The sequence below is a fragment of the Canis aureus genome, chromosome 8 (assembly GCF_053574225.1).
Source record: "Canis aureus isolate CA01 chromosome 8, VMU_Caureus_v.1.0, whole genome shotgun sequence".
Taxonomy (NCBI): domain Eukaryota; kingdom Metazoa; phylum Chordata; class Mammalia; order Carnivora; family Canidae; genus Canis; species Canis aureus.
Window position 1 is genome coordinate 39,336,369 of NC_135618.1, and position 24,757 is coordinate 39,361,125.

General features: G+C 59.3%; 2 protein-coding genes across 8 annotated transcripts; one reads left to right on the plus strand and one right to left on the minus strand.

The window, feature by feature from the left end:
- Positions 1-9,730: 9,730 nt before the first annotated feature.
- Positions 9,731-22,022, minus strand: LOC144318853 (testisin-like). 6 transcript variants are annotated; one of them, XM_077906275.1, is made up of 7 exons: positions 21,463-21,709; positions 19,377-19,581; positions 18,455-18,552; positions 12,832-12,997; positions 12,032-12,315; positions 10,359-10,513; positions 9,731-10,061 (listed from the first exon to the last, which is right to left on the minus strand). In XM_077906275.1, exons 1-7 carry the CDS (start codon positions 21,692-21,694, stop codon positions 9,834-9,836), a joined length of 1,368 nt encoding a protein of 455 aa, XP_077762401.1. In that variant the 5' UTR covers positions 21,695-21,709; the 3' UTR covers positions 9,731-9,833. The 6 variants fall into 6 exon arrangements, with proteins under 6 accessions (XP_077762401.1, XP_077762404.1, XP_077762403.1 ...); XM_077906278.1 differs by lacking the exons at positions 18,455-18,552; positions 19,377-19,581; positions 21,463-21,709 and adding exons at positions 13,192-13,218; positions 13,324-13,353; positions 13,470-13,599; XM_077906277.1 differs by lacking the exon at positions 19,377-19,581 and having other exon boundaries at positions 12,229-12,315; positions 21,463-21,911.
- On the plus strand, positions 14,064-21,617 carry LOC144318855 (serine protease 33-like). Of its 2 annotated transcripts, none has more exons than XM_077906281.1 (6): positions 14,064-15,720; positions 16,548-17,588; positions 18,098-18,260; positions 18,673-18,950; positions 20,021-20,187; positions 20,966-21,617. In XM_077906281.1, exons 2-6 carry the CDS (start codon positions 17,474-17,476, stop codon positions 21,206-21,208), a joined length of 966 nt encoding a protein of 321 aa, XP_077762407.1. In that variant the 5' UTR covers positions 14,064-15,720; positions 16,548-17,473; the 3' UTR covers positions 21,209-21,617. The 2 variants fall into 2 exon arrangements, with proteins under 2 accessions (XP_077762407.1, XP_077762408.1); XM_077906282.1 differs by having other exon boundaries at positions 14,064-15,031.
- Positions 22,023-24,757: the final 2,735 nt, after the last annotated feature.

The window sequence follows — 24,757 nt, forward strand, 5'->3', positions numbered from 1 at the left end:
GGAACGGGCAGTGGGAGCTCTTCCTGGGGGAGTCCCAAGCCATCCTGGGGGAGGCTCCCGGACATGCTGTGCTTATTGTCTTGGCCCCATGGCCTACACAAACAAAACGGGACGGTGACAACCGTTGTCCTGCCGCCTCCGGGCCTCTCCACTCCGCACCTGGACCAGAGCTGCACCCAGATGTGACGGGGTTGCTGGGGGCCCTCCCCAGCTTGGCCAGAAGGTCTCCACCCCATGGGGGGCTCCAGGCCACGTGCCCCCTAGAAGCTCCTGCCTTGTTCAGAACCTGGCCCAGGACCTCATTCGGGCCTGTGCAGAGCTCAGTGTCCCGTGGGCTTCCAGCCGCTGAGGCTGAGGTCCCCGCCGACCCTCGGGGAGCGCCGTGTGTGCCTGGGGCCAGCTGGAAGAGACCCCCCAGGCGCTGGCCCTCCATGGTGTGTCATTTAGAAGACGGTGATGATCTTTGCTCTGTGCGTGGGCCAGGCATTGCTGGGATGGGCTGGCCTCCACGGGCTTTGGGGTGACCGCATAGCCGAGGTGCCTGGCACGGGCACAGAGGATCAGGGACAGGACGATTCCCTAGGCCAGTGCTGAGGGCTCCTGGGGTCAGGCCTCGGGGTCAGACTCACTGGGGAGGTGACAGAGTACTTTTCGAAGGCTGCGGGTCTCCGGTCCCTGCCGGTGCTACTGCTGAAGCCAGACTGGGGCCAAATCTTGGCTTCCCTGCCTACGAGGTGTGTGCCTTCCGGGGGGCTCCTGTCCCCCGAGTGCTGCAACTGGGTCATCAGTTGTACACAGGCGGCCACAGAGCCTCGTCGCGGACGTTAGGAGAATCCGGTGATCCTTCTCCGTGCAAGGGCCCGAACACCAGACCCTCACGAGAGCCGCTGGCGTGCCAGGTCTTGGCCGTGTCCTTCAGAATTGCAAAAGATCAGAAACGACACACTTGTCCTTTGGTGACCAGTCGCATAAGTGCCAGTGGTGACCAGTCACATAAGTGCCAGTGGCTGGCTCTCCATACTGGTTGCACTGGGACGGCAGTGTCTGGGGCCTGGGCATGGGGGGAGGCCCTGTCCCGCTGGAGCCTCCACCCCTACATGAGGCGCCCAGGCCCGGGGACACACTCTCCTCTCCCGCCCCCCCCCCAGGCCAAATCGAGCCCCCCTACCCCGCCTGTTGCAGCACAGCCCGTGAGCTAAGAACACTCCTTACATTTTGTCAATGGTTAGAAACGATGCAAGAGAAGCGCAGCACTTAGCGACGTGGAAGTTCTATGGAATTTCAATGCTGTTGCCCGTGGGTAGTGCTGCGGGCACACAGACCGGCCCTCTCGCGTGCATACCCTCTGGGGTGGCCTTCACCCCCCAGGGCTGTGCAGTCGGTGACCCAGACACCCAACCACGTGTATCCTCTGGCCCTTGCCTGGGGGCTCCCCGGCCCCCACCCTGCAGGGGAGGCAGCCCGCAGCAGTGGACTCGACCCTTCCCTCAGGGCCCGCGCTGTCTCCCTAGGGGCCCTGGGGCCCAGGCCCCCCCAAGCCCGGCCTCCCAGGGCTCCTCGCCCCCTCCCACAGGCCCTGGGGCCCACGGAGGCCGCTGTGGAGGAAGAGCCAGAGCTGCACAAAGGGGCTCTGTTCTGGCCCCGCTCCCCGCCAGCGCAGGTGCCCGCTCTCCAGTGCCAGGCCGGCCGGGCTCGGCGCCCAGAGGAGGCTCCGTATGACCCGGAACCCCGGGGGGCAGTCCCTGGGGGGTGGAGGCAGAGTGGGTGCTCCTGGATGACGGGGGTGCTGGGGGGTGCCCGGACGTGCCCCAGAGCGCACACAACATGCACTCTCAGAGCGCAGGAGCGTGGTTACAGCAGATGCACATGCACACGTGCGCTCACACAGCTACAGCAAACACGCACCGGCTTGCACGCGACCTGCACACACCTGTGCCCGTGCACACCTGCAAAGGGGCCCTTTTCTGGAGGGGCGCCCTGCACCCTCATCCCCGCTGGCCCAGGGCTGGCCCTGGGGAGAGTCCACACAGGCGCTTTGTCCCTCGGGAGGAAGGCTCCCCACCAGGGGATTTGCAAGGCCATAATCCCTCCGTGGGCGGCCCCAGCCCTCCCTCTGCTGGGAGCTGGAACAATGCGGTCTGCTCCCAGCAGAGGTCAGGGCTTCGGTCACCCTCTGGGTGTGGGTTTGGGGAGACCCCTCTGCACTCTGTGGCTTGCAGCACAGAACGCAAGAAGGCCTTAAACTGATGCCACGCTCTAAGCCGAGCATTTTTTTTCCACTTTTCCCCCCGGAGAAATGCAACATTTACTTTGGAAAACCAGGACGCCCAACCACACATTTTATCTAATCTTTTATGTAACTAAAATCCCATGGGCGCCTGGGTGGCTCAGTCGGTGTCTGACTGCAGCTCAGGTCCTGATCCCGGGTCCTGGGATCCAGCCCCGCATGGAGCCCCACGTGGGTTCCACACTCAGCGCGGGGTCTGCTTGTCCGTCGCCCTCTCCCTCTGCTCCACCCTCCGCCTGTGTTCCATCTCCCCCTCAAATAAACAACTAAAACCTTTACTCAGCCCCAGGTCTCTGAAGGAGAACATTTCCTTGCTTCTTCCAGTGTCTGGTGGCTGCCAGTCGGCCCGGGGCGGAGGGGGTGCAAGGGGCTTCTCGGCTCATAGCTGCACCCCTGCAGCCTCTCCCCTGCCCTCACCGGCTCTGCTGGCCTGTGGCTTCCCTTTTCCTGTCTTCTGTAAAGACGGCTGTTGTTGCATTTACGGCCCATCCTAACCAGGAGAAACTCAGGATCTCTACCTTATTTACATCTGCTAAGACCCTTATTCCACATAAGGTCACCTCAGAGGTTCCGAGTGCACATATCCTTTTGAGGGGTGCCACAGTCTAACTCACCACAGGGCATTACCCAGCCAGCCTGGGGCTCTGCTGGGAGCCTCTCCTGAGCCCCAAGCCCTGCATCCCACCTCCAAGTGGCCGGAACCCCGGCCCCGCCCCCATCATCTCAACCCCACGCGCCTCTCTCTCTCTCTCTCTCTCTCTCTTTCGGGCCTGGCCACAGAGCTGGGGTCCAACACACTTAGAGAATGATTCCCTCTGTAAACATCTTGTAGTCCCCCTGGACTGCGGGGTGTCTAGGAGAAGCAGGAACCTGGGTCTAGGCCTCCACCCTGGCCCACCCCTCCCCATCCTTCCACCTGCCCATCCTTGAACAATGTTCAAACAAAACTTCGGTTACTTCCACTTGATAAGATTTAGGATATTTTTCTATTCTTCCCCTGTCCTCCTTTGTATTGCTTTGATTTTTCTTTTCTTTCTTTCTTTTCTTTCTTTCTTTCTTTCTTTCTTTCTTTCTTTCTTTCTTTCTCTTTCTTTCTTTTTTTGTAAGACTGTACCACTTTTACAAACATAAAGTGATTACTCTTAAAAACTGAAACGTGTGGGGCATGTAGGTGGCTCAGTCAGTTGGGAGTCTGCCTTCAGCTCAGGTCGTGATCCTGGGGTCCCCGCTCAATGGGGAGTCGGCTTCTCCTCCTGCCATTCCTCCCAGTGCATGTTCTCTCTCTCAAATAAATAAAACCTTAAAAAAACCACACACAAAAAAAAAAAGAAAAAAAAAAAGAAAACCACACAAAAAAACTGAGAGGTGTTCCTTAACCTATATGTTTATAAAGGATATGAAAGTAGAAGCCTTCAGTGTCAAACAGGGTGGGAAGTGGGTCCATCTTCCTTTGTGGGAGGAGCTCACGGGAGCCATTCTCGTGGTTTAAAACCCTTTGAAGACATGAAGTGCATTTGACTAAAGCATTGCACCCATAGGAAAGCTAGCTTCAGAAATGATTAGGAACAGTGGCCGAGATTTATAAATATTTACATGCAGGTGTCGTGGGTTTTCTGTTTTTAAGTGGGCTCCATGCCCAGTGCAGAGCCCAATGTGGAGCTTGAACTCACAACCTAAGATCAAGACTTGAGCTGAGATCAAGATTTTTTTTTTAAGCATAGTTTTTATAGGGCAGCCCGGGGGCTCAGCAGTTTAGCACCCCACCAACTGGGTCCTTGTTTGGTTTTTAAATATACTTATATGGAGAAGCCTGGGTGGCTCAGAGGTTTAGCTCCTGCCTTAGGCCCAGGGTGGGATCCTGGAGACACCGGATCGAGTCCCGCGTCGGGCTCCCTGCAAGGAGCCTGCTTCTCCCTCTGCCTGTGTCTCTGCCTCTCTCTCTCTAGCTATGTCTCTCATGAATAAATAAATAAAATTTTAGGGCAGCCCCGGTGGCGCAGCGGTTTAGCGCCTCCTGCAGCCCAGGGTGTGATCCTGGAGACCCGGAATCGAGTCCCACATCAGGCTCCCTGCATGGTGCCTGCTTCTCCCTCTGCCTGTGTCTCTGCCTCTCTCTCTCTAGCTGTGTCTCTATGAATAAATAAATAAAATCTTTAAAAAATTAAAAATAAAATAAAATTTTAAAAAGCATAGTTTTTATAGAGTAAATGTTGGTTTATTAGACTTGTGATCATTTTTCACTTATGTTGTGGGTGCTACCACCAATATATTTTTTTTCTTTTTCTTATTCTCCAAAAAAGTTGTAGAAAGCCAAAGGGGATATTTTATTTTTACTTCTTTTTCAAAGCAGATATTTTAGATATCACTAAGATTTTTACTTCCCTTATGCAAACAAGAATAATTATGGAGAAACTGAAGTATTTCTAATGGGTTCTAAACGTAACCACAATCCAGGGCTTCGTGTATCTCGTAGCCTACTGTATGTTGGATGCGCCTAGGGACACACTAGAGCATCAACCCTTGTCGCCCCGGGTGACAGTGTAGGCGATCACCATCAGTTTTAACCTTCTTACACATTTTCTTTGCTACCCTTTTCCTATCATGTTAAAATCAGAAAACAAAATTAATAAGTGTATTTTTTTATTTTAAAAAATATTTTATGTATTTATCTGACAGAGAGAGAGCATGAGCAGAGGGAGCATCAGAGGGAATGGGAGAAGCAGGCTCCTCACTGTGCAGGGAGCCTGACGCAGGACTCGATCCCAGGACCCCAGGATCACAACCTGAGCTGAAAGCAGACTCTCAACTGACTGAGCCCCCCAGGCACCACGCAGCCCCCGCCCCCACATAAGTGTATTTATTTATTTATTTTAAATATTTTATTTATTTTTAATTTATTTATTTATGATAGTCACACAGAGAGAGAGGCAGAGACACAGGCAGAGGGAGAAGCAGGCTCCATGCACCAGGAACCCGATGTGGGACTCGATCCCAGGTCTCCAGGATCGCGCCCTGGGCCAAAGGCAGGCACCAAACCGCTGTGCCACCCAGGGAATCCCTAAAGATTTTATTTATTTATTCATGAGAGACACAGAGAGAGAGGCAGAGACACAGGCAGAGGGAGAAGCAGGCTCCTTGCAGGGAGCCCCACGTGGGACTCGATCCGGTGTCTCCAGGATCCCACCCTGGGCCTAAGGCAGGAGCTAAACCTCTGAGCCACCCAGGCTTCTCCATATAAGTATATTTAAAAACCAAACAAGGACCCAGTTGGTGGGGTGTGTGGACAAGTGACATTTTCTCAGGCTTACGGAAGAAGCTCTGTAGATGCAGATTCAAGGCACCTGCCTGCCACCAGACTGCTGCTGTGTCACTTCCAAGGACAAATGCCAGGGCTGCCACTATTAGCGACAGCAGAATGCTACCAAGATTTTGGAATAGGATCCCAGAAGGTGGTGCTTCAGGGTCTTCCAAGAGCTGAAAAAAAAGCTATTTCGTTTTTTGGACTCTAGACCTGCTAATAACCAGTCAAGGGGGAGGGCAACACGATGTCATTGTCAGGCAGGAAGGCTTAAGAAGGGGACTCCCTGCCTGCCCTTCCCCAGGGAGGTCCCTGCAGGAGGCAAAAGAACAGAGCCCCAGGATGTCAGCACCCTAAACTCTGGAGACTGAGCACGTCACTCTATGCCGCAGGTGTGGTGGAGCCAACAGCGTGACATGGGGACATTATCCTGGGTTGCCCAGGTGGGACCCGTGTCATCACAGGGGTCCTTCGAACTGGAAGGGGTCAGAGGTCTGAGCGATGCCACCTGACAAGGCCATGCAAGGGAACGGATGCAGGAAAGAGGAAATGAGAGAGCCACACGGTAGAACCAAGGCGTCGGAGCCACGTTTCTACTCCTGGAAAGCCAAGAAGTCGGTCAGGAGTGCTGGGGGGAGGGCAACGAGTCCGAGGCCCGAAAGTCGCCAGCAACCCCTGCCCCCCGGGGCTGCATGGTGGCCTGGGAGGCAGCAGGTGTCCCGCTGACCCCAGCTCGGGGCATGAGGCGGCCCTTGCCATCCCTGTCTACACAGGGGTGCCGACACCGCCCGCTGCTGGGGGAACCAGACGAGCCAACATTAGGTGAGGGGATTAGGACAAAGCCCAAAGCCGGGCACTGGCTGTTGTCGGTAGCCCAGGCCACCGGCCACCCTGCTCATCCCCATCGTCATCATCACCATCTGAGCCCAGCAGGCAGAAGAGAGCACCAGGCAGAGCCAGGACTGTGGCGCTCCTCCTCTGCCTCCCCCCCACCCCCGGGTGGCCCAGGCCCCCTCCTCGCCCCCTGCATCCCCTCAGCTGTGGCTCCCATGCGTACTCCACGGGGTGTTATTTCCACACAGTATTAGACTTTATTTGTAAAGGGACTGTGTGATCCCAGACTTCGGGGAAAGTTAAACTGGTCTTGGTCGCAGGACCTTTCAGGCTTTGATATGCCGAGATGCATTAAAAATCTCCAAGGGGAGGGATCCCTGGGTGGCTCAGCAGTTGAGCGCCTGCCTTCACCCCAGGACGTGATCCTGGAGACCCAGGATCGAGTCCCATGTCGGGCTCCCTGTGTGGAGCCTGCTTCTCCCTCTGCTTGTGTGTCTGCCTCTCTCTCTCTCTCTCTCTCTGTCTCTGTCTGTGTCTGTCATGAATAAATAAATAAAATCTTTAAAAAAAATCTCCAAGGGGACCTACAGTGGGTAGCATTCCCCAGAGTGATCCTGGAGCCCTCCCTTTGGGGGAATTTCACAAGAGACCTGTGAGCCAGCCGCTGCCCCCCGGGACCTGGCAGTTCCCCGGGTCCCTCCCTCTCGCAGGAGCCCCTCATCTCACACCCACCCTACACCTTATGGGGCAGATTTTTCTTCCATCAAATCTCAGGGCTTTCGGCACCTGTCTGCCATGTGCCCCCTCTGACACAAGGGAGCACTGCTGAGCTGCAGGCTCCCTCCCCAGCGGCCCAGGGGCTCCCCTAGAGGGGCGCAAGGGCACGGGGCTGAACCAGCAGGCACCTGAACACGCAGGACACTTAAGGGGCCTGAAACTATGTTTATTTCCCCCACTTACTCATACTTGTTGGGGACCCCGGCCCCCCGCCTCTGTGGCCGCAGCCCCATTCTGTGTCTCTCCACCCAGGAGGCCTCTCCCTTACAGAGCCGAGGATCCGCATCCACGTGTGGGCCTGTGCACAGAGCAGACTGGCCTCCTCTGCACGTGGGAAGCGGGCGGTTGCTGGAAGTTTGCACACAAGCAGCCTAGGGCTGCTCATTCCCAGCCCGACAAACTCTGCTGCCCCCAGACAGCAACTTAAGATAACGGGGGAAATGGGTGTCATTGCGCGGCCAGACTTGTTTGTAAAGTACAAATAGCTTTACGGTGATTCTAAAAAGCATGCGTTCTCCTTAGGAAACAAAAGTCAACGAAAGGAGCAAGAAGAAGAAATGGTTAAGGATCACCAGAACCACACTTTGATGCAATCTCATAATATTGGACATTTAGGTTGCTGGCAGATGGCATTCAAAACGACACCTTTGGGGCACCTGGGCAGCTCTGCGGGTTGAGGGTCTGACTCTTGATCTCAGCTCAGGCCTTGAGCTCAGGGTCAAGAGTTCTAGCCCCCAGGTGGGCTCTGCACTGGGCGTGGAGTCTCCAAGACAAATCTTGACTCCAGGCTAAAGATGTCCTGGAAGATGAAAGTTCTGGGTTTAACTCTCCGTGAACTCGATCACAAGGGAAGGCCGCCCTCTGTTGGGCCCCGGGATGCTAGTCCCTTACTGCCCCCCAGCTTCCAGCTTCCTCCCCAGACGGGCCTCCCTGGCCCCCCAGCACGTGGTCCCCCGGGGCAGGACCCTCAGCTGTGCACCAGCGGCCTCGGCGGCAGCGGCGGAAGGCCGAGCAGGTGCCCTGGTCAGTGCGGGGTCCCGGCGCGGCCTGCGCCTCCAGGAGGGTGGTGGGCACCCACTCCGGCGGGCAGGCAGTGGCTCCAGCAACAAGGGCACGTGGCTGCGTAGTCTCTGCTGGCCCTTGGGGACCCCTCGGGACGGAGGGCGGGGTAGGCAGGGTGAGACCAGCTGGTGGGAGGGCTGTGAGGGGCGAGGGTCTCAGGCCGGGAGGGGGAACATCCTCCACCAAGGGAACAGCACCTGCAAGGACCTCAGGTCTGACAAGAGCTGGCCACACAAGGGCCACGGGACGGCGTGCGTGGAGCCTTGCAAGGGTGAGGGGCCCAGCCGGGCCAGGAGCCCCGGAGCCCCAGGAAGCCAAGGCAGGGTTCAGTGCCCTTGCCTGCTGGGGGACGGGAGCCCCTCCAGCGCAGGGGGAGCGCAGGAAGGAGCAGAAACAGGGTGCCCACACAGGGCCCCTGAATTGGTGAGGCAGTGAGCGCCCTGCGGGGGCCTCTCTGCCTAGAGGGGAGAACTTTGGTCTTGTTCGTGGTGGCACCGGCGACTGACCACTCTCCCCATTCGAGGAAGCAGAGCCCCCCTTCTGGCCTCCCCCGCCCGCAGATCACAGGTGCGCAGGTGGGTTTGCCCCGGGGATGCAGAGGCAACCCCTGTGATTTCCCACCTGTGATTTCCCACCGGCTTCGGCGGGACTGTGCCTCCCTTGCCCGCAGCGGGAACCTCCTCACTGGGGCTTCTTGCTATCACCCCCCAAATAAACTTCCCGCACCCCGGTCCTGGCCCCAGGCCGGCCTCTGGGAGACAGAGTTCAGGCCTGAGTGGCTGGCATGTGTGGTGGGGCCCACCAGCTAGAGAAGTGGGGAGGTTAGGATATTTCCTCCCCGCACCCCTGCTCCAGTCCTCCTGGGGCCCCAGGGGCTACTAATGTCTTCCCATAAAGTCTCTCTCTTTCTTTCTTTCTTTCTTTCTTTCTTTCTTTCTTTCTTTCTTTCTTTCTTTCTTTCTTTTTCTTTCTTTCTTTCTTTCTTTCTTTCTTTCTTTCTTTCTTTCTTTCCTTCTTTCTTCCTTTCCTCCTTTCTTTTCTTTCCTTTCTTTCTTTCCTTTCTTTCTTTCTTTTTCTTTCTTTCTTTCTTTCTTTCTTTCTTTCTTTCTTTCTTTCTTTCTTTTCTTTTTTTGTTAAGATTTTATTTATTTGAGAGAGACAGAGCAAGAGCAGATGGAAGAGGCAGAGGGAGGAGGAGAAGCAGGCTCCCAGCTGAGCAGGGAGCCTGACTCGGGGCTCAATCCCAGGTCCCTAAGATCATGACCTGAGCCAAAGGCAGACACTTCACCAACTAAGCCCCATAAGTTATCTTTCTGTCTGAACTAACTGGAGAAGGTTCTGGGGTATGCAACCCAGACCTGCATGGTCAGACAGCTGGAGCAAGGGTTGCCAGTCAGGGAGTGGTCCTAGGGTGACTGGGAGGGTGTACAGGGAGCCACCTGGGGCCACAGAAGGCTCTGCAAAGCATAGACTCCAACATGCAACCCTGTTTATTTAAAAAGGAACAGTTGGGGGAACCGGGCCTGGCTCAGCAGATGGCCCCAACTCTCAGGGGCTCTGCTGGACTCAGGCCAGCTACAGGAGGGAGGCAAGCCAGAGAAGAGGGAGGAGCAGCTGCAGGCAGGGGGCTGGCCTCTGAATGCTGTTGCGGGCCATGAGCGTCCTGATCCACTTGAAGTGCCTACTGACGTTGGTGTAGACACCAGGCCGGTTGGGCCTACCACAGCCGGATCCCCAGCTCACGATTCCAACCTGAATCCACAGCCCTCTCTTCTCACAGGCCAAGGGTCCGCCTGAGTCACCCTGGGGAGCAGTGCAGATGAGCCAGGCCTGGGGTGGGGCCGGAGGGGCCAGTGGAGAGGTGGGGCCGGCAGGAGGGACTGTGGAGCTGGGCAGACTGGGTGCAAACCTGCCCCCTACCCCAGAAGTGAACAAGCCTCAGTTCCTGCATCTCCAAAGTGGGGCGATAGTCTCTACCCTCTGGGGTGGACACAAGGACCAAATGAGGTGCAAGGAGACAGGTCACTCTCAAGCCTGGGGCTGGGGTGGTGGGAGGCCAGACCCCCAAAACCCCTAGTTGGGGCAGGGAGGAGGACTCACAAAGCAGGCATCCTGGCCACCGAGGGGGTTGCCAGCACAAACCATGTCTCCCCAGATGTCACGGCGGAAAGTCGGCTGTGCGTAGAGGTAGTTACAGATGGCAGTGTTTATGATGCCGACCTGCACTTCCTGGAGGACGTAGGGGGATGGCAGTGCTGCCGGGGGTGGAGGGGACAGAGAAAGATGGCACCCTGAGCCTCTCCTCTGCCATCTGGTTGGGAGGAATGGCACAGGCCATGGGGTGCGGGAAAGGGTCCCTGGGGCCAGCAGCCAGCATCTGTGGGGTCGGCACGCTGCCAGAGCCCCTTCCTGAGAGCCGGCCTCCCCGTCTGCAGCAAGCGCAGGGCAGCCCTCCCAAGCCAGCACCCTGGAGGGGGGGGGGGAGCCTGCACAGGTGGAACAGCCCAGGAGCCTTCCTCTCCTCACACAGGAAGTGCTTCCAGAGCCACAGGCCAGTGCGTTAGGATGTGCTCTCAGGGCTCCCAGGGCCGCCTAGGATGCAGCACCATCATCACCCACTTCCAGGTAAGGGAAGATTCAGGGGGAGTTGGGCCCTGGCCGCTCCCCCGCGGAGCACCACAGAAGTGCCAGAGCCTCTTGGCTCACACCCATTCAGCTCTTTCGGCCAGGGGAGGTCTGCGGGAGGGGGGGGGGGTGCACAGTAGCCAGCCCCTTGCAGGGACAGGACCCTAATTCTAGAGGAAGGCAGGGCTAGCCCTGATTCCTCTAGCACCTGCTGCCCCCTGCTGCCCCCTGCTGCCAATTCCAGATTGTGACCTTAAGGACACCCACCCAGGGAGCCCTGGCTTCCCCACTGACTCTCTCTGGGGCCCTGGGGCAATTTCCATGTCTCTCTCACTTTCCTCATTTATGAAGCAGATACAAAAATGTTCCCAGCCTCATCCATAGGTAAGGCCCAGAAGGAAAAGAGACCTCACGCTGCTCCTTCCTCGGCCTGGAGAGCCTGGAACAGTACCAGGCAAGCAGCACGCATGCCAGGAGCTTCATCTGTCGTGACTGCTGTGTGAAGGGGCTGCAGGAACAGGCCGGGCCAGGGAGCAGTGGATGGGGCAGCTCCAGACCCAGGGCATCTCTGGGGAGGCTGTGCCCAGCAGTTTCAGGGAGTTCATGGGGAGATACACAGGTGGCCCTTCATGCTGGCCCAAGGCCCCCTGGAGTGGGATGGGGAGCTGAGGATCATGAATGGCTGGAGATTGCAAGGATAGAGGAATGGGCAAGGAGTTAGTGCAGGCAGATGAAGAAGGGACGGGAAAGCCAGGGTCAGGGTGCTGAAGGCCGAGTGCACACCCTGGCCGAGGTGCAAAGAATGCTTGGCTAAATCAATCAATGCCGAGGCCTTCTGAGGCCATGCCACAACCCCAACAGCCCTGCAGCCTGGGGAGTGCAGCCCCGGTCCAGCTGGCCTCCCTTTCACTGGGGCTTCTGGCTCACAGTGTCTGGATGGGAGAGGGAACCGGGCGCAGGAACAGGAAGTCCTGTCCTTTCAGGGGGAGCAGCAGCAGACAGCAGGGGAGCAGACAATGCTGAGCTGCCCCCAGGAGGGACCCAGCTGCGCACAGACCCAGGTGGGGGCTGCTGAAGCTGGTGTAGGTGGAACAGATGGTGGAACATAAGGCCCCCCTGTGTACCCCCACACTTGCCCCCAGCCTCACCCTGATTTTCCTGGATGTCCCCCCAGCCAGTCACCCAGCAGTCGGTCCGGTTCTGGAACTCGGAGGAGGAGATCATAACACAGATGGGCTGGACAAACTTATTGTAGGTGACAGAGGAGGATAGCTTTAGCAGGGCGATGTCATAGGATGAAGCCCCCAGGTACATGGGGCTCAAAAAGATCTCCTGCACACTGTACCGGTTGTAGTAAGCCTGAAGATTCCAGATAGATGGGGCGGAAGACAGCTCGCCAAACTGGACTGACCACTCAAAGGGATCATTGTACCTGACCAGGAAAGAGAGAGTAGTCAGGGAGCTTTAGAGAGAGCAGGGTCCCTGAGCACACCTGATGTCTTAGGGACTGGGGGCAGCCGGGTACCTCCCCTGGGGCCTGATGTGGCCCCTCAACCAGCCTGTCACGTCCCACCGCTGTCCTAAAAAGAATGAACAGATGCACAGGACCAAAGCTGGTGGCATCCAAATAGCTGCCTCCACCTGGGACCACAGGCCAGGCTCTGTGACCAGCACTTATCTGCCTCCTTCCACCTCCTGGTACACCTCCGTTGGGAGGTGGGATGAGGAAGGGGATGGCTGGCGCTGCTACTTGGGAGAAAAGCCAGAAAAGCACAACACAAAAGTGTGTGTGAATGTTCTGAAGAACATTCTAGAAGATGGAGAACAGGGTTTTCCTCACATGGCTGCAGCCAGGCCTGTGGCAGAGGGGCACCCGAGGGTCGCATCTGCACCGGAAGGGCACACAGGCCCCCTCCCGCCCATCAGCCGGCCGTGCCCCCCGACTCACTTGTCGAAGCAGTGCGCGGCCGTGAGCACCCAGCGGCGGCTGAGCAGGCTCGCCCCGCAGTGGTGGGAGCCCCACAGGCGCAGGCTGCCCTGCCAGGGCCAGCGCCCCAGCTGCGAGTCCTTTCCACCCACGACGCGCGTCGAAACAGTTCGTTGGCCACAGGGCCCTGCGACGGACAGACGGACAGATGGATGGACAGACGGACGGAGAGACAGGCGGCTGAGCCCGCGGGCGTGAAGGGCAGGGGCTCCCGGGACGGCGGGCGTCGGGGGTCCCGGGGCGGGGGCCTCCCGGGGCCTGGGGACTCTCCCCGCGTGGTCCGCGCCCGCCCCCGCCCCCCCACCCGGGCCCGGCAGTTACACGTGAGCAACGACGAGTTCTCGAAACCTGGGGGGGTGGGGCGGGGAGAGAGGAGACGGTGAGGCGCCCCCCGCGCTCGGTGGTCAGGGGTCAGGACCCGCGGGCAGCTGGTCCCACGTCCCGGCGCCTTACCTGCGAACAGCTGGTCGCGGTCCTGAAACTCTGGGGGGGGGGGTGGCGGGTGAGCTCAGCCCCGCCTGCACGCCCCCCACCTGCAGGGCCCCCGCCTGCACGACCCCCGCCCCCCCTCGACCCCCGCCCGCCCCCGCGGGGCTCACCCTGCCTCCCGAGCTCCGCTCGCACCAGCAGCGCCGCCAGCGCCAGCAGCGCCCCGACGTGCGCGCCCATGGCCTCCTCTCCAGCCTCCTGCGCCGCCTCGGCTTCCGCCCGCTGGGGCGGCCCGGGGCGGCCCCTGGGGGAGAGGGAGCGCCCGCCACGCCGCCCGCACCTGCCCCCAGCCGGACCTCTGGGGGTGCGGGGGTGCCGGCGTGAGGGGATGCGCGGCCGTCGGGGAGCGTCCGGCCTCCTGGAGCCGGCTTGGCCCTGCCCCTCGGCCTGCGCCCCCAGCCTCAGCGCGCGCCCCAACGGTCCTGTCTGCGGCGACCCCGGGGTCCTGGCGGCCCCCGCCCACCCCCTCCTGCGGGAAGGTCCAGGCTGGCCCACAGCCAGGTTCCCGGGACTCCCGTGGGAATACAGGGACAGCAGTTGCGTGGCTCTTCAGTTGAGCATCTGCCTTCAGCCGAAGTTGGGGTCCCAGGATCGAGTCCCACATCGGGCTCCCTGCAGGGAGCCTGTTTCTCCCTCTGCCTGTCTCTCTCTCTCTCTGTGTCTCGTGAATAAATTTTAAAAATCTTAAAAACAAAACAAAACACAGGGACAAGTCCTGTAGGTGCACTTGGGGCCGGGCCTATGGGGCTCCTGCTGAAGCAAGGGTCCCCCACGGGAGCCAGAGGAGGATGGCCTGGTTTTGACCACCTGGAGGGCACCTACCCCCTCCAGGTCTGCGGCTCCCAGCTGGCGCCGCCCACCTGCACAGGGCCCGCAGCCAGCTTTCCTCTTCAGTGGAGCCAGTTGCAGGGCACAAAGTCACCAAGTTGGCTCTTCAGTTACAGGTGTGAATGGGACAACTGAACTGGGGTCTCCAGGACACCCACAGAGTCACGATTCACCAGAACCCACAGAACTCTTGGAAGCTGTTCTACTCAGGGTTGTAGCTCACTACAGTGGTACAGGGAGCATCAGCAAATGACAAAGGTACAGGGGATAGGTCCAGGAGAGCCAGGTGGAAGCTTCTAGCTTCCCCTTCACCATGGAGTCAGATGGGTGGAGATCAGTTCTCCCAGCAATGACGTGTGTTGACACTCGTGAAGTACGGCCAGCCAGGGAAGCTCACATGAGCCCAGGGGCCTGGGGGTGCTATTATGGGGCTTCCATCATGCAGGCACTGACAGCCCACATGGCTAACCTTAGTTCACAGACATGAGCCCCTCCAGAGGCCCTGAGGATGTGGGTGGCCCCAGGTGGTATTCCCGCTAACTCTCTGGAGGCGCACACAGCTCCAGGTCTACAGAGACACAGTTTTCAAGCAAGACATTCCAAAGGCTCAGGGGTGATTCCCTAGGAGCTGGTCAAGAGCCAGCCCCTTCTTCAGACCGCGCAGCGTGGGAACGTGCTAGGCCTGTTCAGCGAGCCTGTTATGAACCCACAGCAACCAAGACAAAGCAACGCTTGAGGAAAGTCTGTACATGCACCAGAACCATCTATTCGAATAAAATGAGCTGTCTTCAAAGAAAACCAAGACATTCCATTGAATAGCTGACGACTTGGAAAATCCCAGCTGGTACGTCCTCAGAAAGCTCCTTGAGGGTATTTGTAAACACCACACAAGAATTCCTACCCAGGAAAGGGGCAATCAGAGAACTAGAGGGCAGACACTAGACGCTGCTTAGAGAAATCCTTGGAGGCAAGGGCTGAATACTAAAATGGAGGTAACTAGAGGATGAACTGGCAATTTTTTTTTTTAAGATTTTATTTATTCATGAGAGACACACAGACAGAAGGAGGCAGAGACACAGGCAGAGGGAGAAGCAGACTTCCTGCAGGGAGCCCGACACGGGACTTGATTACAGGACCTCAGGATCAAGACCTGAGCCAGAGGCAGACGCTCAACCAGTGATCCAGCCAGGCGCCCCTACAAGAAGTTTTTTAAGTAATAAAATTAAGGGTTGAGAGAAGACAAGACGAGGCGGAGCTCTAGACCACCCGTCAGGTGAGCCGACTGGCAGACCGGCAGGTGTGTGCCTTGTGTCGCAGCTAGATGCTCCAGGTGTGTCAGCAGCAGCGTGCACTGGCTGGCCCGCCAAATGTGCGGGCAGGTGGTCTCCCCTCCGCATCCTAGGTCTCTAACACAAGCTCAGCAGTAACAAGGGATGGGGTGAGCCTGCATGGAGGAAGAGCAACGTGACGTCACCTCTGAGTCGAATGTTGCCTTGTCCGCTCAGGCTGCTATGACAAAATGCCATAAAGTAGGTGCGTGGCCCATAAACAGCATTTCTTTCTTGTGGTTCCTGGGTTGGAAGTCTGAGGTCAAGGTTTCAGGTGAGCCTGCTTCCTGGTTCACAACTGGGCCCTCACATAGCAGAAGGGGTGAGGGAGCTCTCTGTGTCTCCGAGGGCACTGATCCCACTCACGAGGACTCCACCCTCCTGACCTCATCACCCCCCAGAGGCTCCACCTCTGAACACTGGGCTTCAACAGATGGATTTTGACAGATGAACGTGGCGGCGGGGTGGGCATTCTGATCACAGCACAAGCCTGTGCATATATTTTTCTTTTTTAAGATTTTATTTATTTATTTGACAGAGAGCACAAGCAGGAGAGCTGCAGAGAGAGAGGAAGAAGCAGACTCCCAGATGAGCAGGGAGCCCAATGCGGGGCTCAATCCCACAAACCCCCGAGATTACCACCTGAGCCAAAATCAAGAGTCAGACCTTTAGTTTGCCTTCGACCCAGGGTGTGATCCTAGAGTCCTGGGATCGAGTCCCGCATCAGGCTCCCTGCATGGAGCCTGCTTCTCCCTCTGCCTGTGTCTCTGCCTCTCTCTCTCTCTCTCATGAATAAATAAATAAAATATATATTTTTTTAAAAAGTCAGGCGCTTAACCAATGGAGCCACCCAGGCACCCCAGGGCTAAGAGTCTTAAGAATGAAATACAGGAAAACTTCACATTGACCCAAGTTACAAGCCACCAAAAAGCTATGAGGCCTTTATGGCACTGACAACAGAGCTTTGAAATACATAAAGGAAAAAAAAAGTTCTAAACGCTCAAGATATAAATAAATTCACATTCTTCTCAGAAATCAAGAGATCTGGTAAGTGGAAAAAGCAGTAACACCAGAGTATCTGCTGAAGGTGATTTTGGCCTAACTCAAGGATGTGAGGCTGCTCCGAGATCCACACACCCTCCAGGGGAGTGAGTGCTCTGGAGGGGAGGCTGCCCCTGGGCTAGGTTGAGGGGGCACCAGAAAGGATGGGTACTTCTTGAGAAACGGAGAAAGCGGGAATCAGGGAAGATCTCCCGCACCCCTCCGTCCCCCTGTGCCCAGGGCTGGGCAGCTCTGCTTTCTGGGCCACAGGTTTTCCAGACGCAAGGCCAGGCCAGGCCAGGCCGTCCAGGTGCTTGCTATTTGTGGTCAGGCAAAGACACCAGGGTGTCTGCTCCACCTCCTTGAATAATGGGTCCCCTCTCACTTCCTGGGCATCCTGGCCCCATCTTAGGACCTTCAGAGCCCCGGGGCGGAAATGAACTGCTTAGGCAGCAGAGTAGAGTGTGTCCTAGGTGCCAGTTCCAGCCCCTCTGCCCCCGGGCCCCCCGCACTGTGGCACAAAGTAGAATTTCTGGCTTCGTCACCTGTTGGGCCTTGGGCAAGTGGTTCAACCACAGGAGTCTGGCTTCCTGTGCTGTAAGATGGGGGTCGTACTAGCTCCTGGGGAATCAGTTGGGAGGTACACGGCCTGGCTGATGTGGGGCCGCTACATGTGGCCGTCAGTGGTGTGGGAGGCTGGTGCTAGGAGGCCAGGGCCAGGGAGGGAGGGTCCCCAGGGTCTTGCCTAAGATGTGGAGGAGACCCAGGATCCTGTGCCCAGGAGGAGTGGGAGCCAGGCGAGGCGTGGAGGCGTCAGCCCCGCCCTGAGGCAAGCCCCGCTCCTGGGCTGGACTGCAATCATCCCCTGCTCCTCAGTCTGAGGACTCTGGCCCCGGAAGTGGTGGCGGGAGCACACTATGGAGCTGGCCCTCACTGCCGTCCTGCTCTCCCTCCTCCCCGTGGCCCTCCAGGAGAGCACCCCCGCTCTCCCATCCGGCCGCTCCCTGATGAATGAGATAGACCTGGATGCAGGTAGGACAAATACCGGGGTGGGGAGACAGTGAGAGCCTGAGGTTTGCGGGCAGATAAAGAGGAGGAGATCCTCCCAGCCCCATCCCTTATGGCCTGAACTCAGGCAGGTGCACTAAGGAGCCCAGGCTCTCAATCAGACACTCCCAGGCTGCTGCACCTACACCGCCTCCACCAGGCAGGTGCCGATGACGTGGCACACAGAGTGCTGCAGACCCTCCCGGGAGCCCGGGGCCAGCGGCCCACCACCTCCCTGTTCCTGCCGCGCCTGGAAAGCCCATCCAGGCCCCCAGCTCCCACTTCCCTCAGCTCAGCTGCCCTGTCCCCCCACCCCGGGTCACCAAGCCCTGCCCTCCAGCAGGAATTCTTACAAAGAATTCCACCTCGTGGAGCCCAAGAAGAAGAGACCAGATGCCAACCCATGAGTGGTAGGGATAAATGAGGCCGGGTCTGCAGGGCCCGAGGAGCCCAGAGGGGACCACCTATAACCGGCCCATGGACTCCTCCTGCAGTGTGTGGACGCCCACGTATGACAGGCCGCATCGTGTCAGGGCAGGATGCCCAGCTGGGCCAGTGGCCATGGCAGGTCAGCCTGAGGGAGAATGGAGAGCATGTGTGTGGGGGCTCCCTGATTGCTGAGGACTGGGTGCTGACTGCGGCCCACTGCTTCCACCAGTGAGTATCTTCTGGGAGGGCACAAGTATGAGCCCCGGGGGGAGCCAGGACCCGCCCTTCCCCACCAGCACCCTTCCTTCCCCATTTGAACCACAGCCTTCCACCCATCTGGAATTAGGTGGCATAAATATCCTCCTGGGGGGTCACTTATCCACCCAGGATGGCCTCTGCCCTCAAGCCTGTCTCACACTCACCAAATAGAGGAGGTGGTCGCATCTTTGCAGGGGTGTCTTGAGGAATAAACGGGGTACTCTTCGTTTCTGGTGTGCACTCAGCTTGTAAAGTTGTCCGTCTATAAAACAACAAGTTGTCCGTCTGTAATGTTAGGACCCTCAAATCAAGACGGTCCCTGGCCCCCACCCGGGAGACCCTGGCACAGCCTCCGTGACCCCCTGGACTTGCCCACCTCCAGGAACCAGCCCCTGTCTTCCTACGTCGTGCTGCTGGGCTCCATCTCCTCCTACCCTCAGGCCGATGAGCCCCAGGAGTTCCAAGCCGTGGCCCAGTTCATCATCTACCCAGATTATTCGGAGAAGCTCGGCACTGGGGACATCGCCCTAGTGCAGCTGGCCTCACCGGTCAACTTCACTGACCTCATCCTTCCTGTCTGCCTCCCCAAACCCGGAGACCCCCTGGGTAATGGCACCTGGTGCTGGGTCACCGGCTGGGGGAACATCGCCTCGAATCAGCGTAAGGACACAGGGAGCGTGGTGGGGGGTGGGGGGTGGGGACCAGTGTGGGCGGGGCCTCCCTGGCCAGCAGCACCGGCCACCACACTCACACAGGATGGACCCGGAGCCTGCACACCGGGATGGGCGGAGCACAGGGGAGCCGGTGAAATACCGGGACCTCCCTCGGATAAGCAGCCTGCGGCCCCAGACCCCCTCCCGGGCTCCCCGAAGGCTCCAGCGGAGGATCCTCCAGGCTCCTTCCAGCTTCTGCTGGCTCCTGGCAATGCTTGGTGTCCCTGGGCTGGTGGCCCCAGCCTGCCCCCATTTTCACCCGGCCTCTCCCCTGGGGGTCTGCGTGTCCTCTGCTTTTCTGTCTTGCCTGGATCCAGGATGACTTCACCTTGACTAGTTAAATTGCGAAGGCCCTCTTCCCACAAAAGTTCACCTTCTGAGGTGTGGGTGCATATGAGTCTTTGAGAGGCACTTTTCAGGCCATTTCTGGCCACACCCTGGGAGGGCTGAGAAGAGTAGGGTCATCTGCTGAAAGTGACTTGCCCTGGGTCTTGGCTCGTGCCCCTCGGTCCCTTGTGTGTCCAGCTCGCCCCACTGCCTGGTCACCGGGAGGGCAGCGCCACACCTTGGAGCAGGTCCTGCCACAGGAAGGAAGGGAACAGCTTTCCCTTTCCTTAAAGATTTTATTTATTCGTGAGAGACACACAGAGAGACAGGCAGAGACACAGGCACAGGGAGATGCAGGCTCCCTGCAGGAAGCCCGACACGGAACTCGATCCCAGGACCCTGGGATCAGGACCTGAGCCAAAGGCAGACGCTTAACCGCTGAGCCACCTAGGCGTCCCTCCCTTTCCCTTTCTGAGTGGGCTCACCGCGCTACATCGGCCTTGTGTCAGGGCTTCCTGAACACCAATGCGGGACCCTGTTCGTCGAACAGCAGAGGAGGGCGTGCAAAACGGCAAGAAACGGCTTCTTGTCATTAGTTCATCAGAGTGTGTGCAAGAGAGTAGGGACCGGCCAGCTGAGAGCCAGGGGATGGTGCCGTCCCGTCTGAGTGCCGCTCTGCTCCCCACCCAGCACTCCCTCCACCCTTCACCCTGAAGGAGGTGAACGTACCCCTCATTGACACCCAGACCTGTGATGCCTACTACCAGGAGAACTCTAACAACCCCAGCCAGGAGCCCGTCATCTTCGAGGACATGCTCTGTGCCGGCTTCGAGAGTGGCCAGAAAGACGCCTGCGGGGTGAGCAAGCAGCCCTGATGGGGGCCAGGGTCTCCCAGTGCCCATTACCCCCTGGGGACTCCCCAGGGCAGACCCGCTCCCTGTCACCCCCCCCGGGACCCCCTAGGGCAGACCCACTCCCTGTCACCCAGTGACACCCCCCCCCAAAGACCCCCCTTCCAGGGCAGAGGAGGACAACATTGTTTTAAATACAAGAGTCAATTCAAATAGAAAATCCCTTTAAATACATCATACCAACATGATCAGAATATGAAATATTTCAAAAGTGCTTAAGCAAACTGTGACCATATCCCTTATTCCTAAAGCTTTTATTTTGGGGCCAGAAATGTCTTTTTTTCTTTCCCAAAAATAACACTCAGGGCCTCTGAGCAAATTATCCTGAGGAGCAGGTCACTTCTAGGCTGCATTGGTTTCGTCTTTGACTGCTCTTCATCACATGCCCTATTAGTCTTGTTTAATCACAGAATTTTTTCATCAAAACCAAAGCAAACAGCATGAGTAGCAACACAGAAGTGTTCCTCAGAACCCCTACTCTGAAATGCACGGTTTTATTTAAAGAATGCGGTATTCCCATCCCACAGCTTGTCCCACGTGTCAGGGATTTTGCCCCAAATTCCCAGGCCTCTGCTGCCTTCCAGAAACATCCAGCTCACCAATCCTCCATCCACTAGACCTAGCCAACAGGCCTGAAGAGAGGTTGGTGGGCATAGGGAGGCCCTCGTGGAAGGAGGGAGGACGAAGCAGGTGGCCCTACACTCCTGGACTCCTTTGTCCCTAGGGCGACTCTGGAGGCCCCCTGGTCTGCGACGTTGGAGTCTGGACCCAGGCAGGCATAGTGAGCTGGGGATATGACTGCGGCCTCCCTAAAAGGCCAGGAGTGTACATCAACGTCAGCGTCTACACCACGTGGATTACCAGCCAGATCCAGAGCTCAGCCCAAGGCGTCAGAGCCTTCTTCCCCGCCAGGCTGTTGGTTCTGATCCCGCTGGGGGCCGCCCTGGCCGCCGTGGGGCTTGCCTAACCGGGCAGCGGGCCCTGCGGCCTCAGCCTCTGCGTTGTAGACCCTCCGCTGCTGGCCTGCGTCCTGCAAGAAACCCCTCCCCAGACCCTCCGTGGCTGGCTGCCTTCCGCCAGCCTCCCCAGCCCCTGCCTGCCCCCCATCCCCCCACTTCAGACCCCACGACCTGGGACCCATAGGCCTCAAGGTGCCCTCAGCCTCCCTGCCAACTTGGGAACCCCTGGGGACAGAGCCTGGTTGTCCTGCCCCTCACTCACCATCCAAGTCCGATTCCCAGGTGCACCTGCACTCGGGGACTCCTCTGGGGGCTTGGGGGACCCTTGGAACTGGGCTTTCAAGTCCCCAGTGCTGGGCTGGTGCCTTTGCGGGCCTGTCTACCTGAGAGGCAATAAACGCAAGCTGGCGGGCAGAAGGGCATCGCTTCCTCGTGGGCCGAGCCGCCCCCCGCGCCTCCGGACCCCAGAGGCTGTCCGCGAAAGCATCTCCCATTCCCGGTTTTTCAGACGGGGAGACTGAGGGCTTCAAGCTCCAGGGCTTGCCCGAGCACAGTCACATGGCAGCCCTGTCCCTAGGTTCAGTGGGTGGCACAGCAACACCCTGGGGGCGCGGCAGGGCTGGCGGTGAATCCGTCCACCTCAGGTGTGAACCTGGAAGGCTCAGAGCCGGGCCGAGCTCGCCGGCCATCCTCTCCCTCTTTCCCCAGCTTGGCTCTCCAGGAGCCTGGAACCTGCTGGAGATGTGTGAGCCGGCAGCGGGAGGAGGGAGCCCAGGTTGGGTCCTAGGGCGACGGTTTCCATCGGGTGGGACATGGAGGGGGCAGGCGGCAGGCTGAGCCCCTTCTGGGACAGGCGCCACCCCGCCTATGCCTGGCTCTCCCACCCACAGGCGAGCGAGTGGTCACATCCTCGGCGGCCCCCTCGGCCCCCAGGCAGCAGGCTGAGAAACCTTCATCCTCTGAGCACCGCCCCCACCGCCCCTGCAGCGCCTTCTCCAGTGTCCCCTGTCCCTGCAGCCGAGGCCACCCAAACCCCACACCCCTCCCTTTCTGGAGGCTTCTCTGGATGCACAGGGCCTGGGTGTCCCGTCAGGGCTGTCTCCTGGTGGCCAGGTAGCCGAGGACCCCCAGCCCCAGCCCCCGGGCCTCTCTGGGCGGCGGGGAGCAGCTGTGCAGGCAGGATGGGGGCGGTGGCTAAGGACGGCCACGAGCCTGGAGCCCCAACTGTTAAAGCGTGAGCCCCACACCGCAGCCCGCCCTGTGGGAAACAAGCATGTGCAGGATCTCCGTGGTCATCTGGCACTCAGACCGCAGCTACGGGCTGACACCAGGGTCATCGCTGCTGTCACCACGCCCCCCAGGCCCCAGATGCTGCTCGTATCCAACATGTGCCAGCCAGAGCAGTGTGCTGGGTAGCCAGCCGGGCACACCAGGGGGAGGGTGAGCACAAGTAAGCACAGACATGAGCTCCAGCTGCTGCCGTCCACCGTCTGTGGGCACCTCGAGGGGTGGCAGCCGAGTGTGGTGGCACAGATGAGGGAGAGGAGGACATGCTACCTCCTCACCCACCTGGAGGGATCTCAGTGACCTCCCTGAGCCTTGCGCACCCTGTCTGAGGATCCCCAAGAGCTGACGTCCCCTAAGGAGCTTGGAGGGGCCACCTCCTGCCCCCCCCGCCCCCCGTGCTCCTCCACACTGCTCCTCCTGGGCCAGGATACCTGGAGGGCCCTCTGGGATGGCTGCGATGGGGCCCGCCAGGGCCAGAGCCCCCCACCCTGGGAGATGCTCTGCCTCCCTCCTTCTCTTCTACCTTTTCTCCTTCCCCCTTCCTTCCTTGCCTCTCCGTCCACCCTTAATTCCACATAGCTTGTCAAGTGGGGGCAGTCCACGGCCAGGTGCACATGTGACCGAATGAGATCATTTTGGATATGGCTGACTTCTTGGGGGGCCTGGGGCATGGAGCTTGCTGGAGATGGGAGGGGGGCCGGGCAAGCTTTGCTGAGGGGTCACCTTAGCACAAGACTGGACGGGCCGTGGAGCAGCCTCGGGAGAGGAGTCGGCAGGGAGAGCCTGCCCCCCCTGGAGCAAGCTTGGAGTTCAGGAGGAAGAGGAAAAGACAGCTTGGGGGGGTGCTGGGGGGTGCTGGGGGGCAAGGGAGAGGTGGTCAGAGGGGCTGTTGTGGGCTGCGGGAGCCTGGACCCTTTGTGGCAAGACCTCGGCTTGAGCGACCCTCTGGGCCGCAGCTCCCCGAACAGCTTCAGGATGTGGTGGCTGGCACGGTGTCGCCGGCAACCAACGTGCCACACTTGGCCCAGACCGTAGGAGCTCACAGGACACTAGCAGGTTACAAGTGCTGTGGTGCCAAAGGCCACACCGGGGGACCACTTTAGGGAAAAATCTTGCCCCCTTGCCATGCCTGGGGACCCAGTCCCTACCCAACCATGGCCTCCCACACGCCCCATCTGTCCCGAGTCCACCTGCCTGAGCCCCTCACTCTGCAGGTGATGGGGGTGAGCACGCCAGTGTGTGAAGCCAAGGGGGCCAGCTTCATGGTCTGGAGAAGGTTCCAAGGTCACCAAGCACCGAGTGCCTCTCACAGGCATCTCCTTCAAGGTGCCCTGGGTCAAGGACACCCTGAGGACCTCTCTCGCCTGCTCCTCCAGGTAGGGACTGCGCTCTGGCTGCGGCTGCCTCTAGCACCTGATCCCTTGGCCACTCACCCCTGGGGCGTTGTGGGGCAGGGCTCCCACTAGTGCACACCGAGGGAGACTCCCGCAAGCCCACACTGGCTCTCCTCTGGCTGGGCAGACCTCAGAAGGCAATCGCTTTGCAAATCCTCCCCCATCCGCGCTAATGCTCAGGACACCGAGAGGGCCATCGAGAGGGCACAACCCCCCACACTCCAAGGCGCATTGAGGGAGTCACTGGTTACAGGGACGCTGGGATGGAGGACCTCATGGTGTCCGTGAAACCGCCTTGAGGTTTCAACTCCAAAATTTACCTCGGAGGAAGAGGAGGGGGGCTGGGGGCAGCCTGGGTTGGGCGGGAGCAGCCGGGCGTGGGCTCAGGGAGGGGCTACACCTGACGCCATCATCTCCCCCAACAAAGAAACGGATCTTCTTTTCCTGGCTCGGCCCCATACCGCCGGGCTGAGCGCGCCCTCAGGAGGACTTGTTCCTGTGTTCCCACGGGAGTCCCGGGGACCCGGCTGTGGGCCAGCCCGGCCCTTCCCGCAGGAGGGGGTGGGCGGGGGCCGCCAGGACCCCGGGGTCGCCGCAGGCAGGACCTTTGGGGCGCGCGCTGTGGCTGGGGGCAACTGCCCGAGGGGAAGGAAGGGCCACGCCGGCACCGGGAGGACATCGGCTGCACCCCCGCACCCCCAGAGGTCCGGCTGGGGGCAGGCGCGGGCGGCGTGGCGGGCGCTCCCTCTCCCCCAGGGGCCGCCCCGGGCCCCCCCAGCGGGCAGAAGCGGAGGCGGCGCAGGAGGCTGGAGAGGAGGCCATGGGCGCGCACGTCGGGGCGCTGCTGGCGCTGGCGGCGCTGCTGGTGCAAGCTGA